General features: G+C 35.3%; 1 protein-coding gene across 15 annotated transcripts in view; it reads right to left on the reverse strand.

Moving 5' to 3' along the window:
* The window catches only part of LOC118555525 (ankyrin repeat domain-containing protein 26-like), a 511,611-nt gene that overhangs the window by 96,145 nt on the left and 401,413 nt on the right, over positions 1-14,053 (reverse strand). For 14 of the 15 annotated variants that reach the window (XM_078075224.1, XM_078075225.1, XM_078075231.1 and 11 more), the window contains 4 exons: positions 11,620-11,656; positions 6,498-6,570; positions 3,944-4,001; positions 3,649-3,833 (listed from right to left, as the gene is read on the reverse strand). In XM_078075224.1, the coding sequence (XP_077931350.1) occupies positions 3,649-3,833; positions 3,944-4,001; positions 6,498-6,570; positions 11,620-11,656 (353 nt within the window). Of the gene's footprint in view, positions 1-3,648; positions 3,834-3,943; positions 4,002-6,497; positions 6,571-11,619; positions 11,657-12,505; positions 13,431-14,053 lie in introns of those variants that run through there. The other variant, XM_078075234.1, reaches the window with a different exon arrangement.

Consider the following 14,053-nt stretch of genomic DNA (forward strand, 5'->3'; position numbering starts at 1 on the left):
GAGTATCATTTACTAGCTCTACAGGTGAAGTGAAGAAAGCACGGTGAAGGCACAAAGGAGAAAAGAGTTGCATACGGGAAGCTCAGGAAATGCTGCAGATAGGGCTGTATATTGACAGACAAGGTGCACAAGGAGGGTGCGAAGGACATTCTAGAAAAGGTAGAATGAGCGAAAGGATGAAGTATGAAATAACTCAATAAGTGACGATAGCTCCAGAATGTGGCAAAACTGGAACACAATTTTTGGGAATGGGATAGAGAGAGATAATTGGAAAATCAGGACTGAACCAAACACAGCAAGTGTCATGCTAGAATATGAACTTTCTCCTTCATGTCATGGGGATCCACTAAATAAGCAGAGGAGTTACATCGTCAGAAATATATTTTAGAAAGGTCTGACAGCAATGTTAAGATGAACATAAAGGAACCAAAACCAGAAGAGTATTTCAAAACTATACGTGAGAGAGTGAATTATGATAATAAGATATGAAAAATGGTAAGCAGGGACAAAATACTGAATGTGGTGATTTTTTTGTTTTGTTTTTTACTTTTTTTGTTTTTTTAAGATTTTTTATTTATTTGCCAGAGAAAAAGAAAGCACAAGCAGGAGGAGTGGCAGGCTGAGAGAGAAGCAGGCTTCCCGCTGAGCAAGGAGCCCAACTTGGGACTCAATCCCAGGACCCCCGGATCATGACCTGAGCTGAAGGCAGCCACTTAACCGACTGAGCCTCCCAGGTGTCCCTTTTTCTAATTTAAATTCAATTAATTAACATATAATGTATTACTGGTTTCAGAGGTAGAGATGTGGTGTTTTTTTTTTTTTTTTAAAGATTTACTTATTTTTAGAGAGAGAGTGTGTGTGTGCGTGCAGGGGGAGGGGCAGAGGGAGAGGAAGAGAGAGAATCCTCAAGCAGACTCCCTACTCAGTATGGAGCCTGACACAGGGCTTGATACCAGGACCCTGAGATCATGACCTGAGCCAACATCAAGAGTCGGATGCTTAACCAAGTGAGCCACCCAGGTGCCCCTGGATGTAGTAATTTCAGGGAAGTTTGGAGTCCAGTTTTTCCTGCTTCAGTGTTTCAGTGGTACAATATACTAGGATGGGGAAAACAAATGACAAAGCAATTACAAAAAGCCAGGGAAGAGGAATGGGTCAGAAACAACGTCTTCAATCTGGGACATGCCAAATTTGAAGCACCCAGGAGACTTAAGGAGAAAGTTTTAGACAAATACATTTGGAGTAGGAAAAAATGACAGGAAAAGCACATGACGTTAATAAAACATAAATATCTATAAAATATACTAACCTGATGTAATTAAATAATGTAAACCTACACAGAACTCTGAAATTTTCAGAATAAAAATAAAAGCAGGGAGGGAAAAACCATGGGATTCAATAGTTCATTTATATACTTCAACATTAGTTTCAAGGATAGAAAATATACTTTTATTAATATAGGCAAGTTAGTGGGCACCTGGGTGGCTCAGCTGGTTAAGCATCTGACTCTTGATTTTGGCTCAGGTCATGATCTCAGGTTTGTCAGATTGAGTCCCAAATCAGGCTCCATGCTCAGTGGGGAGTCTGCTTCTCTCCCTCTCTTTTCCTCTCCCTCTGCCCCTCCCCCCGACTCTCTCTCTCTCTCTCTCTCTGAAATAAATATTTAGAAAAATATATATATATAGGCAAGTATTAATTTCTGTAATGAATAGCATTTTTAAGATTAATAAAAAGATTTAATTGCAAAATACCAATTCAAGATTTTGTAAGAATACTTTTCTAAAAATTAATTTTAAAAGATTTAAATTGTAGAAGAGAAATACTTATGGGATTTTAGAATTTTGAGACATCTTTAAGTACTACTACAATGTATGAGAAAAATATAAAACCCTATTTTAAAATTCACATGATTTTCTTATTCCACTGTGAACAGCATACTAATAGCTCTAATTTCCTATCTGTGAATATAGGATGGTAGTTAAAGACTGGGGAAAGAATCTAGTATTAAAAAATTAATAATCATGACCATCCAAGTTGAAGGTTTTTAAGTCTCCAAATACATGTATGATTATCAAGCAGGACCCAATATTCACATGAGGAAAGAAGAAAGGGACAAAAAAAAAAAAAAAAAATCAAATCACCAGTATCTGAATTTCAGATATGAAAGAATTCACATGTTAAATTTAACAACTATGGGGGCGGCTGGCTGGCTGGCTCAGTCAGAAGAGTGTGTGACTCTTGATCTCAGGGTTGTGAGTTCAAGCCCCATGTTGGGTATAGAGATTACTTAAAAGTTTTTAAATCTTAAAACAAAAATTAACAACTAGGAATACTAAAGTTTCCTGAGAATACTATAAAATGTATCTACTATTGGAGATATTTGAAAAAGTAAAAATCATCTTCCAGAAATAATTCTGTATACTCTGTTGGCAACCTTTCCCTCCTTATGATTCCACAATGACAAACAGTTCATATGAGAAAAAAACTATAAATTGTGAGTTCATTCATTTGATGTGTGTCTGTGTATCTATTAAATGCAGATACAATTAAAAATAAATTATAAATCACTATCCAGAAACAATTTTATATTTTTTCTTTAAGAGTGTTGCAGCTTAAAATTTATTTCATTTATTGGATAAAGATTAAGAACCTCACTTACATAATCAGAAATTTCAGTTTTAATTAATGAAAGACTAAATGTTTACTTATTTCCTCTCTTTAGTCTCAAAAAGCTCTAAAACCTACCAAGATTCTACCACACAGGAAGTTAAATCAGAAACCACAAGAAAGGGCACCTGGGTGGCTCAGTTGGTTAAGAGTCTGCCCTCAGCTCAGGTCATGATCCCAGGGTCCTGGGATCGAGTCCTGCATCAGGCTCCCTCCTCAGTGGGGAGTCTGCTTCTCCCTCTGCACCTCCCCCTGCTCGTGCACTCACACTCTCTCTCTCACAAAAATAAATATATCAAATCTTAAAAAAAAGAAAGAAAGAAACCACAGGAAAGACAATGGCCAAAAATTCAAAATTCATAATAAATCTGATTAAGGCCTAAAACAGATTTCACTTTGCATTATCTGTAAACACAGGTTTTGCTAAATTAAATATAAGATAGCACACTTTATTAAACTTAAATGGAAGGATAAAATTTTCTTCCAGTTCTTCATAAAAGTCAGCTGTAAGTCATTCAGAAGAGTCTAAGCATTTTTTTTATTACTTGACTTTGTTTTCTTATTTTGCACTTAAAATAATTTCTACCATATTTTGTAATATAGAGTATCTGCTCTCCCTTAGCCTCACTACTGCTGTTGTGTTTTTATAATAATCTCTCTCAACTCTTCAATCTTTACGTTCATCTTGCCCTTCTTAAATGAATTCTTCCCCCCACCCCCTCCCTCCTCTTCACATCCATCTAGCTGTTCTTTCCAGTTGCTTTCTAATTCTTTCCTTCCATAATGGCATACCTAAGAATTGTTTACTCCCACCAAGCTTTATAAATCTCAATCTGGTACTTACCTCTCTGTTGTTATTACATTATTTCCCCTTATGATCTTGAGGACTTCCGTTTTTTCCTAAGATTCTTTTCATTATAAGCATCAAGAGGATGGTATGTGAAAAAAATAGGGAAAAAAGTTTAAAACAGAACAACTTACCTTTATAACGCCATGGCCTGCTAACGACTTGACAGAAGGTTTTGAAAAAGCAGGACAAGAAAAGTCATTGGCTTTGAATGGTGGTTTGTAAAGAAGTCCAACTATATTTTCATCTCCATAATCAGAATTATCGTGCTCAGATAAAGTTCTACCTCCTGGTGTTGTAAGGTCGCATTTTGTTCCCACTTAGTAAAAAACAAAATAAAAAGAACATGAAAATATCTGTAATTTCGAATTACTGAATAATATAAGAACGGACAAAAATCAGTGAATAACACGTCTTCAAATAGCTTACCATTTTTGAATTGCTCAGAAGCATTCATTAGCGCTCTTAAGTTTGGTTTTGGGACAGTCTAGAAAAAATTAATAGTTTTAAGGATTACAAGTATCACATTTGATAAAATAATTATAATATTCCCCATTATCAAATGAGCACCACTACACAGAGAACCCAGGTTTTGCAATCATTCAAATGGAGATTCAAATCTCAGTTCTGCCATTTACTAAGCCTATATCTTCTCCTGGGATGAGGATTATGAGAGATTTAATAGCTAGTCCCAAAATGTTATTTTCCTTACCCCTAACTGATTATTATATAAATTCTTCCTCAAAAAGTTAAAAATAAAGCTACCCTACAACCCAGCAATTGCACTACTAGGTATTTATCCAAAGGATACGAACATAGTGATCTGAAGGGGCACCTGCACCCCAACAATTTACTTTATACTGAAAAAATTAAATTCTTTACTACAGTATTTATAAACAAATAATTGTAGAGTGAGAAAAGTCAGTGTTATTAGGGATATACTATGAACGAAAGCCTCTGTTTTAGATATATTTATAATATATATGTAATGTATATATTTACAATATATACGTAATATATATATTTATAATATGTAATTCAAAAAATTTAAGAGACTTCTGTTTATAGTATATCCATAATCATATTTACATATACCGAAAAATATTTTTCCACCTACCTTTACCTTATCAGTACCTGAAAGCTATAAATTATTACTACAGAGAGAAAAAAATAGAAAAAGAAATGTTTCTAACACATCATCTTTCCACATGGAGAAAGAATTGGTAATGAGAATTCTCAGGAGAAATGTACACCTTGAAAGGATATATCTAATGAGACACAGATGGGGTTAAAGAAAAAAGTTGGGAATTTTTATCTAAAATTCTGAGCTCATGGGGCGCCTTGGTGGCTCAGTCGGTTGGTGAAGCGTCTGCCTTTGGCTCGGGTCATGGTCCCGGAGTCCTGGGATGGAGCCCCACATCGTGCTCCTGGCTCTGCGGGGAGCCTGCTTCTCCCTCTGACTCTCTCCCCTCTCATGCTGTTTCTCTCTCTCTCGCTCTCAAACAAACAAATAAATAAATAAAATCTTAAAAAAAAAAAAGAAAATTCTGAGCTCACAATTAGAGGATACTAAAAAATATACTGTAACCTTTTTTCTTATTTTTTTATTTCCTCAACATAGTTCATTTGCACTTATAAATCTTAAACATAAAAAGGGAATATAGGGCGCCTTAGTGGCTCAGTTGGTTAAGCGACCGCCTTCGGCCCAGGTCATGATCCTGGAGTCCCGGGATCGAGTCCCGCATCGGTGTGCCCGCTCAGCAGGGGGGTCTGCTTCTCCCTCTGACACTCCCCACTCTCATGTGCTCTCTCTCTCTCTCTCATTCTCTCTCTCTCAAATAAATAAATCTTTTTTTTAAAAAAAGGAATATAAATTTGAGCTATATTTTTAAAAATTCATATATTTAATTATGACACATTATGCACATTACTTATAACATTCCATTATACAGAATTCCATCTGTCTGCTCATTTATTCACATTCAAAAAATATTAAATTGCTTCTTCCAAGCAAGACTTTATTCTAGGTGTTCCAGGAGATGCACAATTACGTTTCCTAACATCCAGTAGCTTATAATGATGCAGGGGCTTTAAAATGAATATTTAAATAAGAATGAAATTTTAAATTTTAGAATCTGATACAAAGATTGAGTAGATATTTTTAAAAACTGTAATATAAAAGATTTCTGAAATTGGACATTTTACCATATGGGTATGAAGAGCCTCTGCTTCTAGAGCTGATTATTATTTTAGGCAAAACATGTATTCTTCACTTAGATAAAGTTTTAACTATACTCTTAATGGAATTATTTTGAAAACACAGTGGAATAACTTTGCAATATAAGTTTTGAGAAACAATTTAAATTTCTGAATTTCCACAATTTCTAATGTTATTTTAGTCTAAATGTACAACAAAGGATAGAAATAGAGAAAAAAGTCTTTTGTAAAACTCTATGTTACCAAGGGAAAAAATGTCCGCAATAATTGAATCCACTAAAGATTTCATTTAGGCATGAGTATTATAAACGTCATATTAATAAAGAAAGAAAGAAAAAGAAAGAAAGAATGAAAGAAAGAACGAAAGAAAGAAAGAAAGAAAAAGAAAGAAAGAAAGAAAGAAAGAAAGAAAGAAAGAAAGAAAGAAAGAAAAGTCATGTTAAGATAACTTAAAACTCACAGAAAAATCCTTATCCTTGACCAAATATCTTATTTCCTCCATTATGGAAAAGCTTTTCCCAATATAATTTTCCTGTCATTATGTATTTTCCAGCCCATTTTTTTCAGCCTCCACCTTCAGTATTTACCAGAGTAAAAAAAAAAAAAGAAATTTCAACTCGTCATATCTCTACAAAATGGTTTGTTCTGACCCACTTTCCATTACAAACATAAAATGATGATAGGTAGGCCACTGCTAAATTTTAAGAGTAAATAATATACAAACTAAATTCAGAGCAGGAAAACAAATTTCACAAGAGTACTTTACCTTGATATCAAAATTAAAGTCTTCATCATCTGATGTAGGCCATGAATCATCAGTACCAGGTTTAATGGAAATACTTTAGAGCAAAAACATACAACAAAAACAAGTTCATTAAAAAGAAAAATCGAATGAAAGGTCAGCTATTTACTGAATGAAGTTTCTTGATATACTTAAAATTTGGCCTCTGTTTTTGTTGTTTTTATTTTAATTCCTGTATCATTAACATACAAGTGCTATATTAGTTTCATGGATACAATATAATGATTCAGCAATTCCATACATCACCCAGTGCTCATCATGACAAGTGCATTCCTTAATCCCTATCTCCTATTTCACCCATTCCCCCACCCATCTCCCCTCTGGTAACCATCAATTTGTTCTCTATCGTTAAGAGTCTGTTTCTTGGTTTGTCTTTTATTTTTTCCCTTTGCTCATTTTTATTGTTTCTTAAATTCTACATATAAGCAAAATCATATGGTATTTGTCTTTCTCTGACTGACTTCACTTAGCATAATACTCTCTAGTTCCACCCATTTCATTGCAAATGGCAAGATTTCATTCTTTTCTATGCCTGAATAATATTCCACTGTGTATATATATCACTTCTTTACCCATCCATCTATCAATGGACACTTGGGCTGACTCTTGTAAATAATGCTGCAGTAAACATAGGGGTGCATGTATCCCTTTGAATTGCTGTTTCTGTATTTTTGGGGTAAATACCCAGTAGTGCAATTACTGGATTATTGGATAGTTCTATTTTTACCTTTTTGAGGAAACTCCATACTGTTTCCCACAGTGGCTGCACCAGTTTGCATTCCCACCAACAATCCAAGAGGGTTCCTTTTCCTCCACATCCTCGCCAACACTTGTTTCTTGTGTTTTTGATTTTAGTCATTCTGACAGGTGTGCAGTGGTGTCTCATTGTAGTTTTGATTTGCATTTCCCTGATGATGAGTGATGCTGAGCATCTTCTTATGTGCCTGTTGACCACCTGTATGTTTTCTTTGGAAAAATGTCTGTTCATGTCTTCTGATCATTTTTCAACTGGGTTGTGTTTTGGGTGTTGAGTTCTATCAGTTCTTTATATTTGTATACTAACCCTTTGTCAGATATGTCATTTGCAAAGATCTTCTCCTATTCATAGGTTGCCTTTTCATTTTGTGGACTGATTCCTTCAGTGTGCAAAAGCTTTTGATTTTGATGTAGTCCCAACAGTTTATTTTTGCTTTTATTGCTCTTGCCTCAGGAGACATAATTAGAGAAAAAAAACAAAAAACAAAAAACAAAACCCACTACTACAGCCAATATCAGAGAGATTACTGCTTGTGCTCTCTTCAAGTATTTTTATGATTTCAGGTGTCACATTTAGGTCTTAAACCCATTTTTGAGTTTATTTTTAAAGAAAGTGGTCCAGTTTCATTCTTTTGCATGTAGCTGTCCAGTTCTCCCAACACCATTTGTTGAAAAGACTGCTTTTTCTCCATTGGATATTCTTTCCTGCTTTTCACAGATTAATTGACCATATAGTTATGGGTTTATTTCTGGGGTTTTCTGTTCTATTCCACTGATCTATATTTGTTTTTTGCCAGTACCATACTTTTTTGATGACTACAGCTTTGTAATATAACTTGAAATCTGGAATTGTGATACTTCCAATTTGTTTTTCAATATTGCTTTGGCTATTCGAGGTCTTCAGTGGTTCCATACAAATTTTAGGATTGTTTGTTCTAGTTCTGTGAAAAATGTTGGTATTTTAATAGGCATTGCATTAAATCTGTAGATTGCCTGGGGTAGTATAGACATTTTAACAATATGTGTTTTTCCCATCCATGAGCATGCAACGTCTTTCCACTTCTTCTGTCTTGACACAATTTCTGTCATCAATGTTTTATAGTTGTTAGAGTACAGGTCTTTCAAAATTTGGTCTCTGTTTCTAAAAAGGTTTTCGTTATCTATCTTGCCTCCACCTCTCCGAAGATGTGAAATACCTAGTAAAGACCCAGTCTTAGTTCCCATAACTAAGAGTGACAGGCAAGGAATTCTCTGAAATGTTTGAAAGTTAATTGTTCAAAAGTTAACCACAATGAATTATCACCTTACACCTGTCAGAATGGCTAGAATCAAAAACACAAAAAACAAGTGTTGGTGAGGAGGTAGAGAATAAGGAACCCTTGTGCACTGGTGATGGGGATAGAAAATGGTGTGACAAACAGTATGGAGGTTCCTTGAAATATTAAAAATAGAAATACCATAGGATCCAGTAATTCCATTACTGGTTACTTACTTTCCCAAAGAAAATGAAGACACTAATTTGAAAAGATATGCACCCCCATGTTTACTGCAGCATTATTTACAACAGCCAATATATGGAAACAACCCAAGTGTCCATCAACAGGTGTATCTCTTACACACACACACACACACATACACACAGAGGAATGTTACTCAGCCATAAAAAAGAATATGATCTTGCCATTTGCAACAATGTAGATGTACCTAGAGGGTATTATGCTAAGTGAAATAGTCAGAGAAAGATAAATACTATATGATTTCACTTATATGTAGAATCTAGAAAGCAGAACAAATGAACAAACAAAAAGCAGAAACAGACCCAGAAATAGAGAGAATTCTGTATTGCCAGAAGGGAAGGGGGTGGGGGACGGACAAAATGGGTGAAGGGGAATGGGAGGTTCAGGATTCCAGTTATAGTAAGTCACAGGGATACAAGTACAGCATAGGGAATATAGTCCATGGTATTGTAATAGCATTATGCAGTAACAGATAATAGCTACACTTGTGGTGAGCATGGTGTAACATATAGAGTTGTTCAAGCACTACCTTGTACACCTGAAACTAACATAACATCTTGTGTCAACTATGCTTCAATTAAAAGAAATAAATAAATATATAAATGTTAAAGAACAAATTTATGTTATTAGTGGGAATACTATTCCCAGATTAAAGATTAAAAATTATAAGGTCCAAATTTTTTCCTTCACAGGTCCTGCCTTATTGAGGTCTACATAAACTAGCAAGACCTTAAAAACCTTCACAGGCACTCAGATACCCAAGAAGAGAGACTGGTATAAAAACAGAGTCCGGGTAGCTGTGCCTCTATTTCCCTATACACTGCCTAATATTTTCTTTCTGTGAGTTCCCACTCCTATTATCACTCTTCTGCAGGGCTCAGTGGTACTCTCCAACCTTTAAGTCTTTAGCCTATGAAAGCACAGACTCCCAAAACAAGGATAGGCTCAAATGACCAAGAGTAAGAGCCATTTCCTGCTCCTGGAGAACAAGCGAAATGGAGTTTCAGTCATCCATGTAGTCATCTCAACATAGACATGTTACCGACTACCCAAATAAAACTCTGGTTACTGATTTGACAGCCAGTCGTACCCCACCAAACCCTACATGTACATGGGCAGGGCTTCAGAGAATTAAGAAAAGAGGTGGAGTGAGGAGACCGCTACCTTGGGCCATGCATCTATGTTGTGTAGAATCTCCATTCCGCCTATTACTCAAGAGGATCTAAGCCACTCTCTGTAAGTTGGGGTGGAAGTAGATGATATCACATTCTTATATGCTGTAAAAAGATTCTTCCCAGTGGCTCAAATGATTTTAAGATCTCTCAACAGAAAACCTGAAGTATGCTAGTTCATTCAATTAAACCAACAAACAAAAAAGCTGCTCAAGATTCTCTTCAACCCTCTATTTTAATATGCCTTTCTAAACAACTCCCAATATCCTGTGCCCTTCATTCCTTTGTGTGTGTGTGTGTGTGTGTGTGTATCCTTCATTCCTATAATTCATCTTTATCTAACTTATCATAAACCCCAATATTCTGACATCTTTTCTAAAACTATCCAACCCAGTGTTATTCTTCTTGAAACTTGGCCTCTCCTGCTAATTCCTTCCTTACCCCCCTCACTGTGTTCACAAGACCCCCTCCCCATCTTTCAATTATTAAAACATTTACCTACAAGATGAGAAAAAAGGAAAAAACTTGAATTTAAATCTCATTTCTGTCACTTATCATATGCAAATAAGTCACTTTTAATCTCTTTTGAGTTTCAAATTCTCCATTTAAAGAACCACTTGGTGAGGATGTTAACCATAGGTTGCAGTACCAGAGGGTATTTTGATTAATTCATCTCTAAGTTTCCTTAAAATCCTGAAATTCTATGTGCTTCTGATTTTGTCTATAGAAAAACAGAGACTATTTAGCTGGCAGAAATGGAAACAATTAATGGACTACAAGAAACACCAAGAAAAGCAGAGAACAAAGTAAAAAAAAAAAAAATCAAGAAAAGACTATAGAAAAGTCATGGAGAAAAAAAAAAGGTCTAAAAAAAAAAGAAGAAACTTCAAAGAACTAGTCAAGGGTACTAGCCTAAAGGGAAAACTAGACTGGGAAGTCAGTAAATAGAGAATAATTTAGAAATATCCTCTAAATAGATGATAAATTTAATTAATGCAACATGGTCTACACCTAGATTACATATGCTTCACTTCTGGAAAAATCATTCATCTCAAGGAGAGCAGACATCACTATATCTAAGAATCTGCCTGATTAGGTCTTGCTTACGTAAAAGCTATGTACTGTGGCCATAGGTAACTGAGATCCACCCTAAAATCTTTGACAGTAAAAACAACAGACTAGTTACCACTGCAGTAATTACCTCTAGTTATCACTAGTTGTCAAATATATTAGGACAAATGCTTGAACTAACCTGGTTTCTTGAGAAAACTCTAAATCAGGGTTAACACATAACTGAATTTGACTGAGTTGATCTGACTAGGATCTGTATCTTAATCCCAGTGCTGCTGAGGGACAAAAGAGTGGAGGTGGGAGTCACACAGGCTGACAGTCAAATCATGGGTCTGCTACTCATTAACTATGCAATCACAGGTCAATTAATCAACCTCCCTGCACCACAGCTGACTCATAAAAAATAGGCTATAATAGCAGAGCTATTTTGTGAAGCTATTGTAATGACTACATAAGTAATAAATGTCAAGCACATAATATAGTGTCTAGCCCAGAGCAGAACTCAAGAAATGCTTTTCTCTGCATTTCCTTAGTTAACACAAAATTTTAAAGACTCCATAAAAATCCTACCTGCTTAAAGACTCTTCTTCAGAACTCTTATCCGCCACTAAAGAAAAAAGCAAAATACATTTTAAATCAACAATAGAAAAATACAGAATATTAAAAGTATAAGACTGATGATTTGTTAAAAAGTATTCCTTCAAGACCACATCTGGAAACCACACTGGAATGAGTATTAATTATATTATTGGTAGGCAGGTAATGCATTAAGAAATCTTACTTTCTCCTCTACATTTACCAAATGCAAGAAAAGAATGGTATTTATCAGAATTTGATACCTACAAGTGAATGTTTATAATGACCATAATTGTAACCAAACCCTATGAGACTGACAGAAAATGGTATCATTAGCAGAATCATTATCATAGACCGACAATGTCAAACCTAAATAACATGATTCTTCTGGACTTCCACGACTAGGAGCAGTTAAAAGAGACTCTATTTATTCTGCTGTAACACAACAGAACTTCTCCAGCTCTTCAGCAGAGACTGTTAAGTTTAGGATGAAACATCTCATCACAAAGTTTGGTCGATAGCCACTGTACTTTGCAGCATGGCAAAACATAGCAAACAGACTCTCTCTGGCCTTATTTCCAATTGCAGGTAAGTATGAAAGATTTAGTGATTTTAGTGATATAAGGTATAACCTCTTGAGACTGTCTACTTTCATTGCTAGAGAGTCTATCTGGACCCACCTCTTAGACCAATATGGTACCAATGGTTAGTGCTAGGTAGTAGTGCATGATGTCATTGTTCTCAACCCTCCCCATTATGTGACACATGTCTATAGAAATCACACTTGTCACTATGTCTGTAAGGCATATGTCATCAGATCCTACACTGATGAACACAAAACAAAGGACAAAGAATATCTTGAATCACTACATTCAATTACCTTGGAATTTTAATTTTTTAAACATTAAAGAAGAGGGGTGCCTGGGTGGCTCAGTCGGTTAAGTGGTTAAGCATCTGCCTTCAGCTCCGGTCATGATCTCAGGGTCCTGAGATCGAGCCCCGCATCAGGCTCCCTGCTCAGCGGGGGTGTCTGCATCTCCCTCTCCCTCTGCCTCTCCCCCACCTCGAGTTTTCTCTCTCTCTCTCTCTCAAATAAATAAATAAAATCTTTAAAAAAATAAAATAAAATAAAATAAAATAAAATAAATATAAAAAATAAACATTCAAGAAGATATCCACTGTATGATTGCAACTATATGACATTCTGGAAAAAGCAATACTTTTCAAGTTAGGAGTTAAGGGTTGCGGCAAAGGGAGGGATGAATAGGCACAGCACAGAGGACTTTTAAGGCAGTGAAACTATTCCATGTCATTATACATTTGTTAAAACCAATAGAATGTACAACACCAAGACTGAACCGGAATGTAAATTATGGACTTTGGATGATAAAGATGAGTTAATGTAAATAAAACAATGTATCACTGTGGCACAGGATGTTGACAACAGGGGAGGCTATGCGTGTATGGGAACATGGGGTAAATGGAAACTCTCTGTACTTTCTGCTATATTTTGCTGTTAACTTGAAAATGTTCTAAAAAAGTAAGGTCTATTGATCGTGAAGAAAAAGAAAGGTATCCATTGAGCCTGCGATCACCATGTATTAAAGTAAGATACAGCCACCATGAAAATTAAGATAAAGACCGAAGTAACAGAATACAGGTATTATCCACCAAATTGAAGTATATGAAAATACATAAAGCAAATAATTTTAATTGCATACTTAGGCAAGAAAATAATGGACAATTATATAATCGAATCTTATAAACAGGGATTCACTACCATATGAAACAAAACTGGATTATCTATATAATTAAGAATTTTTATTCTAATTTTAAATCAGAAATCATTGTTTACTCTAAGAATCATAATGAAAGTTTAATAAGATAAAAAAACAGATTATAATTACCTAATATTGCCCCAGTAATTTATGTACAAATACCTGTTAAATATTCACCAAAAGTCAAAAAAGTAACCAGCACTTCAATTTAATACAGATCATGCTACTGAAACCAGTACCATGTGATACCATCATATTACTTGCCGTTAAAATAAAATCTTAAAACAACAACAAAAATTAAGGCAGGGCTCTAATTCCTGTGCAAAAAAGATTCCATAGAGCAGGCCAAAGACTGCCATCATTAGATCCCACTTGAATGGCTGGCCCTTGGTTGGTATTCGTGAACTTGGATTTCGGGAGGGTTCCCACCATTCCATAGCTGGTAAGAGTGGCTGTGCCTAAGTGTTGGTACAAACCTGGTGTCTTATCCTGTATACTTGATTTCCTTCAGGGAACCTGGAATTTTGGTATACGCTAGGGAGAAGATGCCTACATGATTATCATTTCCAGAAAACTTCAGGCACTGAGTCTCTATAAGATTCTTGTATTGGCAGACAACATTTCATATGTGTTGTCATAATTTGATGCTG

This window comes from Halichoerus grypus, chromosome 6 (genome assembly GCF_964656455.1).
Source record: "Halichoerus grypus chromosome 6, mHalGry1.hap1.1, whole genome shotgun sequence".
Classification (NCBI taxonomy): domain Eukaryota; kingdom Metazoa; phylum Chordata; class Mammalia; order Carnivora; family Phocidae; genus Halichoerus; species Halichoerus grypus.